The following is a 16,401-nucleotide window of genomic DNA, read 5'->3' on the forward strand; positions in this document are numbered from 1 at the left end:
CTTACCATACTTTCTGAGTTTAGCAAAGAGACTTCAGTGAAATTTAATCTAGAAAATGGCTGTCAACTTGCAATTCATATGTGCTGATAGATAGGAAAATCCATACATGTGCTAAAAGAGTTAACCTCTTGTCTGTTGTTGCAGTGAATGAGAGAAAGACATTAAGGATATTTGGCAATATTAGTTGTACTAAATTACTCTATACATAGGCATCCCTATATCATATGTATAATTAAAAACTTGCAATAAACCCATTTCTTCCTGTGTGTGGCTTTGGCACAGACCACAAGAAGCTCAAAATTTGTATTTGTAAACTTGACGTGCACTGGGGAGGCAATTGGTGATAGAGGACATCTTTGGATTTTTCCAACTTCCTCTCCAGGCTCTCCTCTTCCGTTTCCTCTTCCACTCCTGAGATGCCATCTAGGCTGCCAGCTGTTCACAGCTAGAAGCTGTCTTTTTGTGTGAACCTTTTGTGCTGTGGGTCCTCATGGTCTGGTGGATGACTCTGCACCTGCACCTCTGAGGGATTACAGATGGAATATGTATTAGCATAAAAACCTTCATGTCATAAATAGACATGTTTTATTTATCTAGTTAGATTTAATTATTTGGTCACAGGAAAAATCTGTTGCCTGCCTGTACACTGCTTTGGTAGGATCTGCATAGTTTCATTTTTAGCCATGGACAGCAGCCTAAGGGAAGAGCCCAGTCACACTGCTCCAGTCAGTGAAGAGGGTTACTCTCAGGTGTGATTCACATTTACATATGCGGAATTGCTCCCTGGAAATGCTTTATTCACCATATGGGGAGGCAAAGTTGACTGGGCTCCTAACACAGGCAATTAAATGAGCTGAAATCTGTCCAGGTCCTACTCCTGTACACATCTACTCCTCTTTCACTTCTTTTCTCTTCTTCCCTCTCCAAGATGAGACTGCTATACAGAACACAGTGCTCCTCTGCAGAATTTGGCATAATCCTTGCTGAGCAAACTTCCACCTTTCATGACATTTTCCTTTCTGAAGCCTTGTGTAAAAGCACATGATCCTTCTAAGCACTCGTATGCCCAGTCCTAGCGTGCATGTGGTAGTAGGTGTTTGTGGTAAATAATGGGAATAGACTTGCTGACTGGATTTCCTGAGGGACAATGCTGTGTCTGTAGTGCCTCACTATCGTTTCCTAAGATGAAGAAGGAAAAGCTAGAAATTGGTTAGCAGAAAGGGAAAATCCACTGGAAAATGTGCTAACACTTAAGTGTATATGGGCATCCTGAATATGATACTGCATTTCTTCTGGTATCCAGAGTTGATGAATTCAGAGGATAATGTATTTCAGATTGAATAAGGTCATAAACCTCAGCCATGACAGTCAGTGCTTCTTCAGCAGTTCAAAAATAAGAATAATAATTAGTAGTGAGCTAGACAGCTGGGTTTAATGCAGAATCTTTTCTAAATCATAGTGAGTTTTATATGACTAAACTATTGATTTTAATTGTTTCAGTCAGAATTTGGCTGCTCACTCAGAGGTGTGATATACCTTAATCGTTTGTAGGCAGGCACATGCCTGTTTAAGACTCATTTCCTATGTAGATAATTTACTGCAGTTCCCTGGAGACATTATATGCATATCACAAAAGCCAGCACCAACAGCAAGCCTGCAAATAACAAAACAAGTGATTAATATTAATTCTTATATTCCACTTTTGGCAAAGCTTTTGGAATTTTTTTTTTTTTTTGTCTTGGAAGAATATATATAGGACTACAAATTCTGCCTATGTGAGAGGTTACTAGCTTTTAATTTGCATAATAGAAATGGTATATTGACAGGGTTTCTTTCCCTATGGTTTTACTCAACAGGTATTCTTTAAGAAAAAAAAATTAATTACATAGTCACTACAGATAAGTTGTGATAGATATTATAGTTTTTAAACAATATATAATACATGTAGTCAGCAAAAGTGTGTTCTTAACCTTGTTTTTGGATAAAACTAATCATGTCCCAAGACCCTCTTATTCCCCATCTCCTTCAGTGTATTGTGTTTCCTTTTTTCCTTATCTAGAAACGCCATCAGCATGTGATTAAGATGAAAAAAGGTCATGTACACTTGGTACTTAACAATAAAGGAGGTTTAGTTCTGTAGAAGCATTGCAAGAGCTAATTAGAACAAAGAAGCTGACCTTTACTAAAAATAACACCTTTAAATATTCCAGTGAGAATAGGTTAGGTTGTACTTAATGACCATCTGGAAGACTTCCTGAGCAGTACAAATGCAGTATCAAAATAAAGCTTTATTTCCAATATGATTTTTAAAAGAAAGAAAGAGAAGTTATGATCTTGAATCTCAACAAGGCTAATACATAGATTTCAGTTTGTCAATAGCTTGTCTTGTCACCTAAGTATAAATGTCAGAATAAGTAACATTGGAAATGCTAGATTTTTGTCCCTTATGGATATGTTCCTTCATAAATATTTATGGCTGTTATCAGCTAGTGTTTTTTTAATAGTAAATTCAGTGGTTTGGAATTCCCTTTTCTTTTTATAAAATCATAAAATATCCACTAATCTGGTTTTCTATCAATTTATGATTGCGTTTGGCTTGTGTTAATATGTCTGGAAACAGTGTTTTACCCTTTTGACTTCTCCTAGTTCTTAAAGTTGTGGATGCCCCATTCCTGGAAGTGTTCAAGGCCAGGTTGGAAAGGGCTTTGAGCAGCCTGGTCTAATGGAAGTTCTTCCTGCTCATGGCAGAGGCCCTGGAATTAGATGATCTTTTGAAGTCCATTTCAGCACAAACCCATTCTATGATTCTGTATCAAAATGTGATTTTCCCGGAGATTTTCACTAACAATTTTTTAGATACACTCCTGTTTCTTTTAGTAATTAATCTGAAGGAAAAAATATAGGCATGTAAGGAATTGAATTTATTTTATGTGAATAAAGTCACTTTTGAGTTTGAGTTGAAAAATTTTGTCCTCAGTACAGACCATTCTACCAACAGTTCCTTGGTGAGCTGAAAGAAACCTGCTCCTTTTTAGGTACTGTTGTAGCAATTACCAGCTTGCCTGATATATCTACAGATACTGCTTTTCTTATTAATCTTTGTTAAAAAGGTCAAGTAGTTGTGTTCCTTGGTCACAGAGTACTTTTCATATAGATGACTTCCATAAGGTATCTGATGCAGAGCACTTCAAATGAAATTTAAATTAATTATTTTAAAACATGTATAAATTTTAATATCCTGCATTCATTAATTGAAAGTAATGCTTTAATGCACACAGAGTTTAAGTCAATATTGGATCCTGAATTCTTAAATGCTCAGTTTTACAGAGAGCTGTACTATTGTAAAGCAAAATCCTTAATTCTGTTTCAGTTGTGAATTAGTCCCGCTGCAAGCCAGGTTCTTATTTCAAGATCTCTGTAGTGGTAATAGCTGACAAGAGAGCTCAGAGTACACATTGTAGACTTTAGGATCACAAAGGCTTTTCTGAGAATTATGTGGGCATAGAGAATGGAGATTAGACTTTGAGCATAAGACTGGGCTTGTTCATTGTTAAAACGAACTTTTTATGCATGGTAATCGAGTAAATATGGAAATGGAAAAGGGAGGATGAATGCTGGATAAAGGAAATATAATTTTTACCTTTTTTCCCTCTAAAGTATAAACATACTAAATTATTCAGACTATAATAAGGGGATTTAGCATATGGAATTATATCTCTAAATCTGTCCATACTATAGTTGTGTGGAAAATATAAAAGCTAAAAGAAAAAAAAACATTTAAAACCAACCCCAGCGCACTAAATAATCTGGAATATTTGTTACCCTATTGATTGTTTTAGTTTACACTTCTTGGTTGTTTTTCTTCCCACAGTTAGAGGGAAAAGGAAAAAAAAAAAAAAAGCACTGAGGACATTTTTACTAAGTACTTGCTTTATATGGCCTGCAGACAAACAGCTTAATTTTGCATGGCTCACAGTAGAGTCACTCATGACAACCTGCACTTTGCAGGCTATTCTTATATTCAGGCTAATGAACATGCACTAAAGCTGTCCAGGTAATGAAGTGTCACTGTTGACTGTGATATTCTGTAGCCTCTACTGGCCTATTGCCCGACTCTTTTGCTCCAACCACGGAGCCTGAAATGAGACTTTGGTTATTACTGGAAATTTCGTGTTGTAATGACATAATGCAGGACTGTGTGCCTCCCTCCTGACCTGGCACTGAGGAAAATCACTGCCACATTTGCAAACTACTGCCTTGTGAAATGAGTTTGGAGCACTGCGGTTTCATATCACTCGGGAAATTTCATTGTAATACGGCTGCTGCATTTTAGCCTTTCCTTATTTTCACTTTCCTGTCAGGATGTCGTGCAGAAGAGAGGTTGTGGTTCACAATTTGTCGGTGCGGTCCTTGGTTTCTAACGCGTCTTTTAGATGTGACCCTGCTTACAGGTGGTGAATTGTTGGCCAGAGAATTTAATGATGGAATCAATGTCCTACAACTAGGCAACACCAACTGAAATCAGTTGGTGAGTGGATTATTTATTTTGGTTTTGCTATTGGAACAGAACTTAAGGAAGAAAAAAATATGTCCAACAGATTACTATCAATATTGAGGGAATATAACTTTCTGATGGTGCACCACCTGAATGAGCACAATTCCTATGTCTGCTAAATATATTTTCCTTGAATCTTCTTGGTGCCTGGTCTCAAAAGAACCCCCCAGATGTCTGCAGTTTCATTCTCTGAGCTCAGCTGTATCTGTTGGGATTGGAAATATTTACTATGGTGTCCAGCCCATGCTGCAGAACCAGGGAGAGTGATGCTTGAGTAGGTACAATATAACATTTGTGTGGTGCTGAAGTTTTCCTTCCTGACCAATTTTATCTCTTCTTTGTCAGAATGGGGAAGACTTAGTGTCTTAGTTATGGTTTAGTGCCTGTTTGTGTTAGACCGGAAAGGTGGGGAAGATGTGTGAGCAGAAAATTCTGGGTTTTTTTCCCTTCCACTCTACTGAACTTTACTAAATACTTTATGCTTAGAAATGTTTAATAGCTTACATAGTTCTCCTTGCATTAAGTACCCTGGGTTCAGGGAGAGAAATACTATCACTTGAGATTTACATTGTAGTTTTAACAGTATTTACCATCTCTAGATCACTGGGAAGAGATTAAATTTCTTAATAACCTTGTGAACAAAACTCCTCTCTGGCTGAGGGCTGCCTTGCTGCATTTGTCTTTTTGAGCCACAAGCCTATTTCTCCACCTTGCCTTTGTACTCTATTCTTGTTTGTATCTAAGGAATTGTATTAAGTGCTGCTAAAATAAATTTATTAAAGGGATATTCTCCTGCACTAATGGTGAGAGTTAACTTTCACTGCTCCCTGAAGGGGAAAGCGTGTCAGTAATGAGGCATTCCCCTTGCTGTTTTGCAAACCTTGTGGTGGTGTATGAAAGATGTCTTGAATTATTCAGTGTTCCTTGTTAGTTTTTTTTCTCCTTGGTTTCTCTCTGTAGTTGATGTCATTTGTTAAGGTGAGATGTTTTTTACTGTGTGAATAGAGCCTGGATTTGTGAAAAACATCTTCCTTTTTAATTTTTGTCATGTCTAAGAGGTAGCATTTAGCTGTTGACATTTTCTCTTTATCCACCTTTTAGGATATGAAATGTTTGGAAAACTTTAGAAAAGAATATTGTTTTGTTAAACTTCCAACACTGATAAAAAAACCCACAAAACTTGCACAACATTGCAATACTGCTGATGCTCACAGTCCTTAGGGTAATTTAATGCTGAGATCACACAGAATGCTTAACAGGATAAGCATTCCCATTCTGTTTTATTTTAAATGACCTCTATCTATAGGTGCACCTATTTCTGAAAATCCTCTTCTTTACATTCGCACTTCAACACACATCCATAAAGACAACCTTTCATAAGGCTGAAATACATATATACAAACATGGAATTTTTATTTAGAATTCTTTTTCTGGAGTTACCAAGTTTTTCTTGGTTTGGTTAAGCTTAAATTACTCTTAGAAAAAAAAAAGAAAAAAAGAAAAAAAAAGAAAAAGAAAGATGGGAGAAGGGAGGAAAAAGAATTTATATTAGTTATTTAATCCTTCAACTGTCTACAAGGAGCTCTACAAGGAGCAGCACCAATGGCCTCTGCCCAGAAGTGCTATCTGTAGGAAAAGCTGTAAGAACAACCCATTCTGGCATGAGAGCATTTAATTATATAAACATCATGAAAAAGTCTGTCATTTCTATGACTATGATCTAGTTAGGTCTTTATTAGTCTTTCAGCTTTGATTTCCCCACCTCACAGGGTAATAAATTATCTTTTTAACTTAAAATAGCTGTGTAGTGTTGAGATCAGAGATCATAGTGAAAATGTTATTTTCCATTATGGTCTGTCAGCCCCAACCTCACCAAGGTGAACAATAATGTGACCTCACATTGATACTAACCATCAGAGAATGCAGAATTACTTTTGAAAGTATTTTTTGCCTCTCTTGTTGCTGATCTCTTTGCAGTGGGAGTAAATGTATTTTCCTGATTTGTCAAGGAAGGAAGACGTGATCATGTGCTTATAGACTTTAGGGTAAAGGACAATGAAGGAACACTTTTTTTATCTTTCAAAAATGCAGAAAACATCTCTCTGTATACTCAGACATTTTTCTCTTCTATGTAGTTTTCTGAGCACCTGAAGGACAAGGGCACATATATTAGGTGGGCAAATACACTGGAATATCTGGCAGAGAAAGCCAAATTTTACTCTTAGACCTTCTCAAGTAAAACCTGAGAAAACAAGAAATCATGCAGTTCTGAAAGTTAATGTTTCCCAGATGAGAGAAAAAAACCCCACTTTTTCCTCTTGGTAGACAAAGAGTATTTCTAGCAGTATAATTGAGAATATTCATCAGTTCATGCAAGATTGTTATAATTGAAAGCCTTAATTCTGTCTTTTCAAGGTCACCTTGGTCCCTAACAGAGAATTGCATGCAAGCCAGGAGACTGAAACACTATTCCCAGACTCTACCACTGACCTGCTTTTGCAAATTATCTCACATCTCTTACTTCACTTTTTTTTCATATTTGTGAGGAAATTTTTACTGTACACTCCCTCAAAGGCAGGACTCCTTTTGTTTTAGTCACTATCTCTAGGCTTGGTTTGGACTTAGGAGAAGATTCAGATGTGTGTAGAGCTGTTTGCATTCTGTCTTAATGGTTAATAGAAAAACTGTGAAACAGCAAAAAGCATGAAATTCATCAACTTGTGTAAAAATCTCATCTTTGAAAGATAAATTCAAATAAATGGTGTAAAGTCATTCTTCTGTTTCAGCTTTAACATATTGTAATAGCTGACATTGGCAATCTGATTTTATTCTTTTTAACCTTAAATAGCAGTTTTTAAACATTGTACATCTTGTTATTAGAGGCTTCATTGCATTTTTTGTGAACTTTCTGTCTAGTTCAGGGCTCCATCTAGAGTGATGATTTAGCTTTATTGATGTGGTAATAAAATGGAGTTGATGTGGAGAGCTGTAGGCATGTCACACTTACTGACACTGATGTAAATTGCTTAACTAATGCCCAATGTGCAAGGTTGAAAGTGTCCCTTCAGACTTGGGGAGTTTACCAGAACAAATTCTAAATCAGACCTTATCCTTCTGGCATGGTTAAGCAATTCACAATAAAAGAGAGGTGCAAAAATTGAAAGCTTGAAGAAATTCTTTGAAATTTTTGTACAGTCAAGCAGAAAAAGAATAGAGCTTTCAGGGCAAAAGCTAATAGAAAACCCAAAACATACAGCCATATTTTTCAACCTAAGAAGATAAAAGTTGAAGCTACCCTTCAATGATGCAAATGAAGTGCTGAACAAAAATGCAGCTGTTTCATTGTATAAGTGTCTCTACAGCACTGACTATCATACTAATAAGATTTTAATCTGCAATGCTCATAAAGAGGTAAAGGACAAATTGTTTCTTGAAACTCATTCCATGTGAGATGGCTGTGTGGAGCTCGTTCAGTAATTCACAACCTCTCTCAGACATTCTGCTTTTTTATTTACCAGGGAGCTATCATGACTGTTTTTCCTTTTGGCAGTAGGGTAACAGCTTCTGGTACCTGCCTCACACTGGCATTTTAGATGTTTATCCTAGAGGAAAGATGTGTCCCAAAATGTTCCAGTGTTGTAACTGCAGCTAAATTTGTCCAGGCAGCTTTACAGGAGCAAGGTGCTACTGAAAAACAAAAAAACTGTGCTGTAAATTACAGGCTATTTTTATGGAAGTAGAAAATAGTTTTCAAATATTTCTGTCTCAAAGTCTTGAGGCTGCAGACAGCATACTACAATATAATGTATATATTCTATGATGGAAATAGAAGAAAATAATTTTAAATAAATTGTTACTTCCTTAAACTTGTCCATTTTTTTCTTTTTTGGAAGGACCCTGTTTCTAACTAAAATAAACTTTTTAAAATGAAATATGTTTAGATAATCTACTATCACAGGATTATAAGATTTTAGAGCACATATGTTTGATTACAGATATTTCTTTCTTCTAATCATCCTGCATGTGTAAGGACAACTTGAAATCAGAACTTGGTTTCTGATTATTATTTGCAGTTTCTCTTGAAACACCTTGGTTTGAAGACACCATTGTGATAATTAGCATCCACTGCATAAAGTAACTGCATTGACTGTAGACCTCTAGCACTTTCCATTTCACTCTTACAGCTGTGGGAAATAGAGGATTCCTCTTCATTCACCTGGATTTGTAGTTGTTGGACTCGATGATCTTTTTGGGTCTCTTCCAAAGCAGGATATTCTGTGATTCTTGTGAAGATACTCGGAAACATTTGTGTATGATTATCTGCACATTGGCAGCTCAATACAGAAAATCAGCAAAAAGTTTGCAACTTTAATAATGTTGCCATTTTAAGCACAATCTCTCGTAAAAGATGAAGTAAGGCAGAAGACGTGGCATGTGAACACTTAGAGATGACATTTCAGTTCAAATTAGAATTTCTGTGTAAGATTGCTTTCTTAGGAGACTGATGTACTTAGTAAATCAAAGGAACTTTTGAAGAGTAATTTGACACGAAGAGCGATGTGTTCATATTTTGATTTCACGAAGCACAAAAATGTCAGTTATCCGAATGGTGTTGATTATGTTTAACAGCTGCTTATCCAGATGACAAATAAGAGACTTGTGGGGAAGTATTCCAAAGTTTAAATCTGGCCTCTTTAGTACCTTTTTAGACATTTTAAACCATAACAAACAAAAACGTTGTCAAAAAAAAACTTTAAAAAAACACTTGGATTGTGTGTAATTTGTGAGTTGATGACTTAAGTTAAATTGTAATATAAATTATACTGAATTTTGACATTCACGAGCTCTATAAAAATTTATAGAAACTAATAGAATGCACTTGAAATAATAATGTAATTAATATCTTGTGGGAATGAGGCTATTAATCATGTTACAGAGGTAAAATCTGTACATTTGAAACCCTGCATTCTCTACTGAGATATTAATGTAGATTTTTTTGTGATGTATTCAGGGTGTGATGCACCCCCCATTTGGCTACTGACAGTACAAGAATAATTTCCATTTGCTTTCTAGAGAATTATAAGGGTGACTCAAGGTTTGAGTAGCCTTCACAGTGCCATATCTACTAAGATTTTCCATTTCATTACCATAGCAATAAATAAATTCTGATGTGAAATAAAAATTATTAAGTGTATTAGCCAGAAGGCAGTTGACAGAGCATGTACATTTGGGAAGGAGGGGAAAAAAGAGCAGAACTATTTTCTCTCCCTGATGTATGAAAAATACAGCTATTATAAAAAGCACAGTCTTAATTTTAGGCTGCTCGTATAGTGTTCTTTAACAGTTGAGAAAGACCACTCTTTTTTTATGGTTCTTTATACTCTTTGAATACTTAATAATGAGTTTTATAAAAAGCATCTGTAGGATAAACTGTATAAAACATAGCATCCATGGCACAATTTGTAACTTAGTAGATACAATTCTTGAGCTAAGTTATTATCAGACTAAAGACTCATTCATCCTGTACATTTTAAATGTTGGAGGAATCTGCTAATGTGCAAGGTGGCCCAAAATTAAAAAGTCATTTAATCAGCACGTTAATTGTTCTGTTGGTGCTTTTTTCCCCCCTTCCATTACCAAAAAAATCTCTTGACAGAGAATAATGGAGACTCTATAATTATGAATTAAACCCAATAAATGCTCTAGTCACATATTCAGGTAATGATCTTGCCTAGAGTTTATCAAAAATTTATGTGTTAAGGGAAGGGTAGTTGGAAGAGATGAATATCTTTTAGGAATAATTAAGTTATTATCATATCTTCTCTTAAAGGTATAGATAGAGTCTGTAAGAAGGATGTTCATGCTGGCAGGGTCAGGAGGGAAAAATTGCATATAAATTGTAACAGCATTAAATAAAGAGAGGTTTCAAAGTAGGGGAAAGGAGGGGAAAAAATTCTGTTTTCCTTGTGTCTGTGATCACTGATGAGATGAAATGGTGGGTAACATTGTGATGAAAGTCTATGTGTGGAATATGCAGAAGCTCTGAAACCATATTTTTAAAAAATAGCATTGTAATTATGTTGTTGACTTTGAAAAATGTTGTCTTTAATCCTCTGGATGGAGAAGAGTCTAACAAGTGAAGACAGATATTTTTGTCTGTACTCTGAGTACAGGAGAGAGATGGACAAATTCAAAGTTTAGTGATGTCAAAGTGTGCTGATCTCCAACCATGTTACATGAGTCCCTTCTGCCTTTTTTTTTTTTTTTGTGTCCATTCTTTCTTGGCAAAAGAGGGAAAGTTAAAGCTGGTTAGTCCCAGAATTTTTATTCATATTTGAATTAGTTAAAAGAATTGCTATGCTGCACCTGCCTATGGGGTGCAACTTGTTTTAGTGTCCAACCAAGTGGGTGGGAATTATAACAGAACTGAGAACACTCAAGTGATAATATTGGCCCAGCCTGAAACTTTTCACGTAAGACAATTACTTTGAAAACAATTTTTTTATTCATTGTTTATTTAATTTTATTTCACTTTTGACTCTTTTTTTTTACAGATTTAAATACTGCCATCTGCCTATTAATATTTCCTAGAATGATGCAGAGATCATCTCTTTTCATTCAGCTTTCCAATGGCACTTTTAATTTTGTGCCTCTCTCTGTTTTTCCTATCACTCCGTCCTTTTTATTGATTACTTTTCTTCTAAATTAGGCAGACATTACCATATTACCCTAACTGGATTTTATTTGCATTTCTTTGATCTTCAGGCTTTCTTGAAGAACTGGTAGAAACTGGTTCCCAGTTACTGTTGAAAGATGAAGTTATTACTTTGCTCATTATACTCAAGAGGAGTTTCTTTTATCTGTTCCTTTCCCCCCACCCGCCTTTTATTTTTTCCTTTCTTTTCCTTCCTTATTTTAATTTCATGAGGCATTTGAAATTTCTGGTGACATCAACCTTCATAAATGTGATTTCTGTTACTAATATTTTAGCATATTCTGATTTTAAAGGGACTCAGAAGCTCACCAAGGAATATGTCAGGGTTTGTTTTTTTTTTTCCTCATTGCAAAAGCTTCTGGGCAAATTAATGAGTTTAACACATTTATGCAGCCATGAAGCAGATATAAACTGCTTAAGGGGGTCTCAGAACATAATAGGCACAATTTGGGGGTCTAGGCATCAATCTCTCATGCACTTTAGGTACCTCTGAGATTCTAAGAGATCTGCATGAAGTGACAGATATGACACAGGACCTTTAGAAATCTGACCTTTTCTGGAGTGGCAGCTCTCAGCTTGGCAGGATACCCTGGAGCACCTGCAATGTTACTACTCTCATATACAGAACCAGCTGAATTCCACCCCAGATCTTTTGTTTCATGTTCTTAACATGCTGTAACACTTTGATGTGCAGTGTTTGCACTGTCATGCACCAAAACTTAGATATTGGGAAATACTCTTGTGCTTTACCTAAGAGCTGGGGTTATCTGAAAAGGTCCTGTCGCTTTAAATGTGATTTTTTTTTTTTGGTAGTGGTCCCTGTGGTGTATGCATGTATATGTTACCTCAACCATTGCCAGGGAAGAGACAGAATACTACAGGCTTAAAAAAAAAAATAAAATAAAGAATGATTTTTTTTTCCAAATTCCTGTTGTCTATAGAGTTAGGCATAATGAACTTCAGTATTTTATGGCTTTACAGTTAAATAAAAAATTAAATAATGACTCTTATTTTAGAAAATGAGGGCGATTTTAGTATCTGCATTGCTTTTAATAAACTGCCTTAAGTCTGTGTTGCTAAATGCCTTGTTGGAGGAATGGAGGGGAAAAACCTTCCTTTAGTCGCTCTTTCTAAGAAAGTGCAGGCATGAATTATTTTTTTAGAGAAGAAAATAAGTTCCTAGTAAGGAGAAAGTAAAGGAAAAAAGATGGGAATAACAAAAAAAGGGTCACTTTAACCTTCCCCCTGATTCAAGACAAGATCAACAATTAGACAGCAATTAGGTGATAGATGTCTTTCTAATACACTCTGGAAATTCAACATTTTACTGTGGCCATCTAGGCAATCTACTCCAGCACAGCTTGTAGTTATGAAAGTTTCCTTCCTAAATGTTTATTGGAATTAAACACTTCACCTCTATTAACAAATTTGTAGTTCCTTCCTATTTCAGACAACCTTTTCTTTAAAGACTAGCAGGCCTCTTTACGACTCTTTACCTCACTAGACTTTATAAATCCATTGCCCCACCATAAATTACATTTTTAAAACTTCTTCTCTCTTGTCTCTCTTAGTCTTAGTCACTTCACAGTTTTCTTGCAGTTTTCAACTGAAAATCCACTTTGCCGCTGAAGTATTTCAAGCTATAATTTCCTACTTGCAAATACCTTCCCTTCCTTTTTTTTTTTTTTTTTGTTCTTCTATTGTCCCGAACCACCAGCCCTCCAAAAGTATCTCACTCAATGTTTTGTAAATGCCAACAGAAAGGTCATGAGAAGACTTGTTTTCATTGCACTTGGGGATATTATTGGGAAAGGAAAAAAGAAATAGGAGGCAACACCTTCAAAGTCTGATTCTGACTGATATAATCCTCTGATAATGTCATCCACGGTCTTCTTTTGTGCTTTGCAGTGGAAACATAATTTCTTATGCTAAAGCTGGAGAAATCATAGAATTTTCTCAATTATACAGTATTGAGCAACTAGCATGTGAATGTAGTGCTGAAACTCAGCAGAAAATTATTTTAGAGAGTTTAAAAAAAATTACAAGTGTTTAATGTAATGAAGGCAATAAAACACTTTAATCAAGCCTAGTGCTGTGCAAATCATGACAAAAATTAGCTGAGCAACAAAATTCATTTTCCTTTGGACTATTTTATTCCCTTCAGATAATAATGACAAAGTCAGTTTGTGCTAGTTGACAGTCATTATTTCTTTTTATCTGCCTAGATGCAAGAGAGGGCTTCCAGCTGAAAAAGATGCATTACTTTAGGTGATAAGTAGAATCTTTCTATGTTGCCTGCAGTTTAATTCTAATAATTTGATGGTGCTGTTCTAGAGCAAATGACACTCATACTTGACAGTCCCACATAAGGTGCACATCCTCCCCACCCCTCCAGCCCATGCCTCTCCTGAAACACCAAACCAAAACTCAAACATACCTTGCATTATGAAATTCTAATAATGCATTAATAAATGCACTAAAAAGGAAAAACATTTCCTTTTAGGTGCTTCATTCATGTACATTAAATACTTCCTAGTGGTACTGCTGAAATTATTTCCTTTGTGGTCCTTTACTTCTAATAGAAGAAAATAAGTAAAATAAAGGGCAGCATTTCATTTCTGATAGACTTCATGGAACCATGGAATCATGGAATCATGGAATCACAGAATCACAGAATGGTTTGGGTTGGAAAGGACCTTAAGGATCATCTTGTTCCATGGCCCTGGATGTAGGCAGGGACACCTTTCACCCGACCAGGTTGGTCACAGCCCCTTCTAACCTGGCTTTGAACACTTCCAGGGATGAGGCACCTACAGCTTCTGTGGGCAACCTGTGCCAGTGCTTCACCACCCTCACAGTAAAGAATTTCTTCCTTATATCTAAACTAAACCTGCCCTCTGTCAGTGTTAAACCATTACCTCTTTTCCTATCAGTTCACACCCCTGTAAAAAGTCCCTCTCCAACTCTCCTGGTGGTCTTGGAGAACCTTGAGGTGTGTTCCATCCCAAACCATTCTATGATTTGTATGAAGAACATATCTAGATTAATGACAAATATCTCAAGTTGGCTTCTAGAATATTAAGGCAGAGGCTGCAATTTCTATTCCCAATGTTTTTGGGAGTGCAGAGTGGAGGGGAAGGTCAGACAAATTTTTTGCAGTCGTAACTTTGGTAGCTATAGTTTCTGCTTTAGGCATTTTTTTCATATTGTTGTTTTTTGTATGGAGAGATATGTGTGTCCTTGCATGGGATCAAGCTTGCATGATTGATTAAAAAAAAAAAAAAAAGAACCAGTTCAGTTCATCCAGCAGCACTCACCACCCTCTGGCATTTAATTATGTAGCTCTGCTAACTATATGAGAGACGCTTTTTCTTTTTTTATTTTTTTTCACACGCTTTTCATAAGGCTACTACATCTTTATTGGCTATATTGAATATGTGTCAATGGAGTTGTTTTTCATGCTGCATGAGTGCACTGATGCTGTGAATATGCTTTTGGCAGCTCTAAAATAGAAAGCAGTAACATCAGTGCAATAGAAGACGACCAGTTCAGGACAGACAAGTGAGAGAGCAGCTACCACATAGCCTCATAGAACAGTTGTTAATAATGGATTAGAATCCTCTCTGAGGCTCTGAGATAGGGCAGATAAAAATGATAACCAGTTTTGTGTCATATGCATGACGTAAATTCAGTTTGCACAATTAATAGCATTAAGTACCATAAAATACAGCAAAATTTATAATTTATGGTGCAGAATACTACTGTAAGCAGAAAACAAAAATGCTTTCATGAGGCTTTGAAAAAAGATATGTAAGGGAAACTTATTAAATCTATTATAGCATTTTTTTATTTCAAAGTGAGAAAACAGTTATTAGAAGGCTGGCTTTAAGAATGAACTATCTGCTGGTAAATAATGCAGCTTTGATGAATCACAGAGGAAGTGTACCTAATGTAAAAGCAGCATGTCATGAGGTTTTGTGCCCACATTACCAAAAAAGGTGTTCCTTGGATGGGCATAAAGGGAAAACCCAACAGTCAAGCCAACTGAAGTGGCCATCTCTTCTTACTATTTTTAAGTGGAGACAAACTTTGGAAGAGCGTCTACTGAAGAAGCACAAAACTAGATTGAATTGTTTTCAGGTAATGTGTCAGTTGCAGAATACCTTGGCTGCTGTAAGTAATATGATTAAATATGATTGGCAATTGCATATGGTTGTGTCTAAGAGATTAACATTAGATATGCCTGTCATATATCATTCCTAATTTGCAATTATTTTTTGAAACTTGTTATGAATATGTTCTCAGAATTTCTGTTAATGCTCACCCAAGAATATGATGCTTTAAAAGGCTAAGACAGTTCTCACTGATACTTTCTGAAGTGTCAGAATGTATAATTTAGTAGGATTTGCTGAAAATCAGGGAGTCTTGGCAACATCTCAGATGAGAGTTCTGAAGTAAGGGATAATTCATTTTGGGTATCAGTATGGCTATATGAATTCTGTAGTGAATATAATGACTTCTATGTAGTATTACATGTCAAAGATTACCAAGAAAGTCTTATTTCCTCGGCAGTATATTTTCTCTATTCCATATTTGATTAAAAGCAAATTGAAAATAAATTGTTTGCAATAAATGCAGTAATTTTTAAAGAAGAATGTTGGCAGTCACTGTAATGTCTGCAAGACTCCGCAAGTTTTCACCACGCTTCAACTTCATGGTTTGAAATCCCAAATTAAACTGTGTTAATAATAAATATGGGCTTGGAAATGGTAAAAATACAAGAAAAAATGATATCTCAATATGACTAGGTAAGAACTTGGTTAAGGTCAAAGTCTTCTGCACTTCAGTGCAAGCAGAATTGCAATAATAATCTCTGGAATATATCTGACTAATAGTGTTACAATTGTGTACAATGCTATTTATTTCTGTTTTCAGGGTCTTTGTGTAGCAAACTTAGTTTCTACTATTATTTTACTACTCTGATTAAACAAATTTATTCTCATCAATGCTGTTAGTTGTAGATAGACATTTATAAGTAATGCAAATAAAGACTTATTCTAAGTTAACCTTCAAACAGAAATCCTTTTAAACTTCAGACGACAAAACTTAACTGTACAAAAGAGCATAAAGC

At 35.7% G+C, this 16,401-nt stretch overlaps 1 protein-coding gene across 28 annotated transcripts in view; it reads left to right on the plus strand.

The window, feature by feature from the left end:
• Positions 1–16,401, plus strand: part of DLG2 (discs large MAGUK scaffold protein 2) — a 981,924-nt gene that overhangs the window by 521,260 nt on the left and 444,263 nt on the right. The window contains exon 1 of one of the 28 annotated variants that reach the window (XM_038137746.1): positions 13,976–15,410. The exons of the other annotated variants lie outside the window; for them this stretch is intronic. Within the exon in view, the coding sequence (XP_037993674.1) occupies positions 15,162–15,410 (249 nt within the window). The 5' untranslated portion in view covers positions 13,976–15,161. Of the gene's footprint in view, positions 1–13,975; positions 15,411–16,401 lie in introns of those variants that run through there. 28 annotated transcript variants of the gene reach the window in all.

Source organism: Motacilla alba, chromosome 1 (genome assembly GCF_015832195.1).
Source record: "Motacilla alba alba isolate MOTALB_02 chromosome 1, Motacilla_alba_V1.0_pri, whole genome shotgun sequence".
Classification (NCBI taxonomy): Eukaryota; Metazoa; Chordata; class Aves; order Passeriformes; family Motacillidae; genus Motacilla; species Motacilla alba.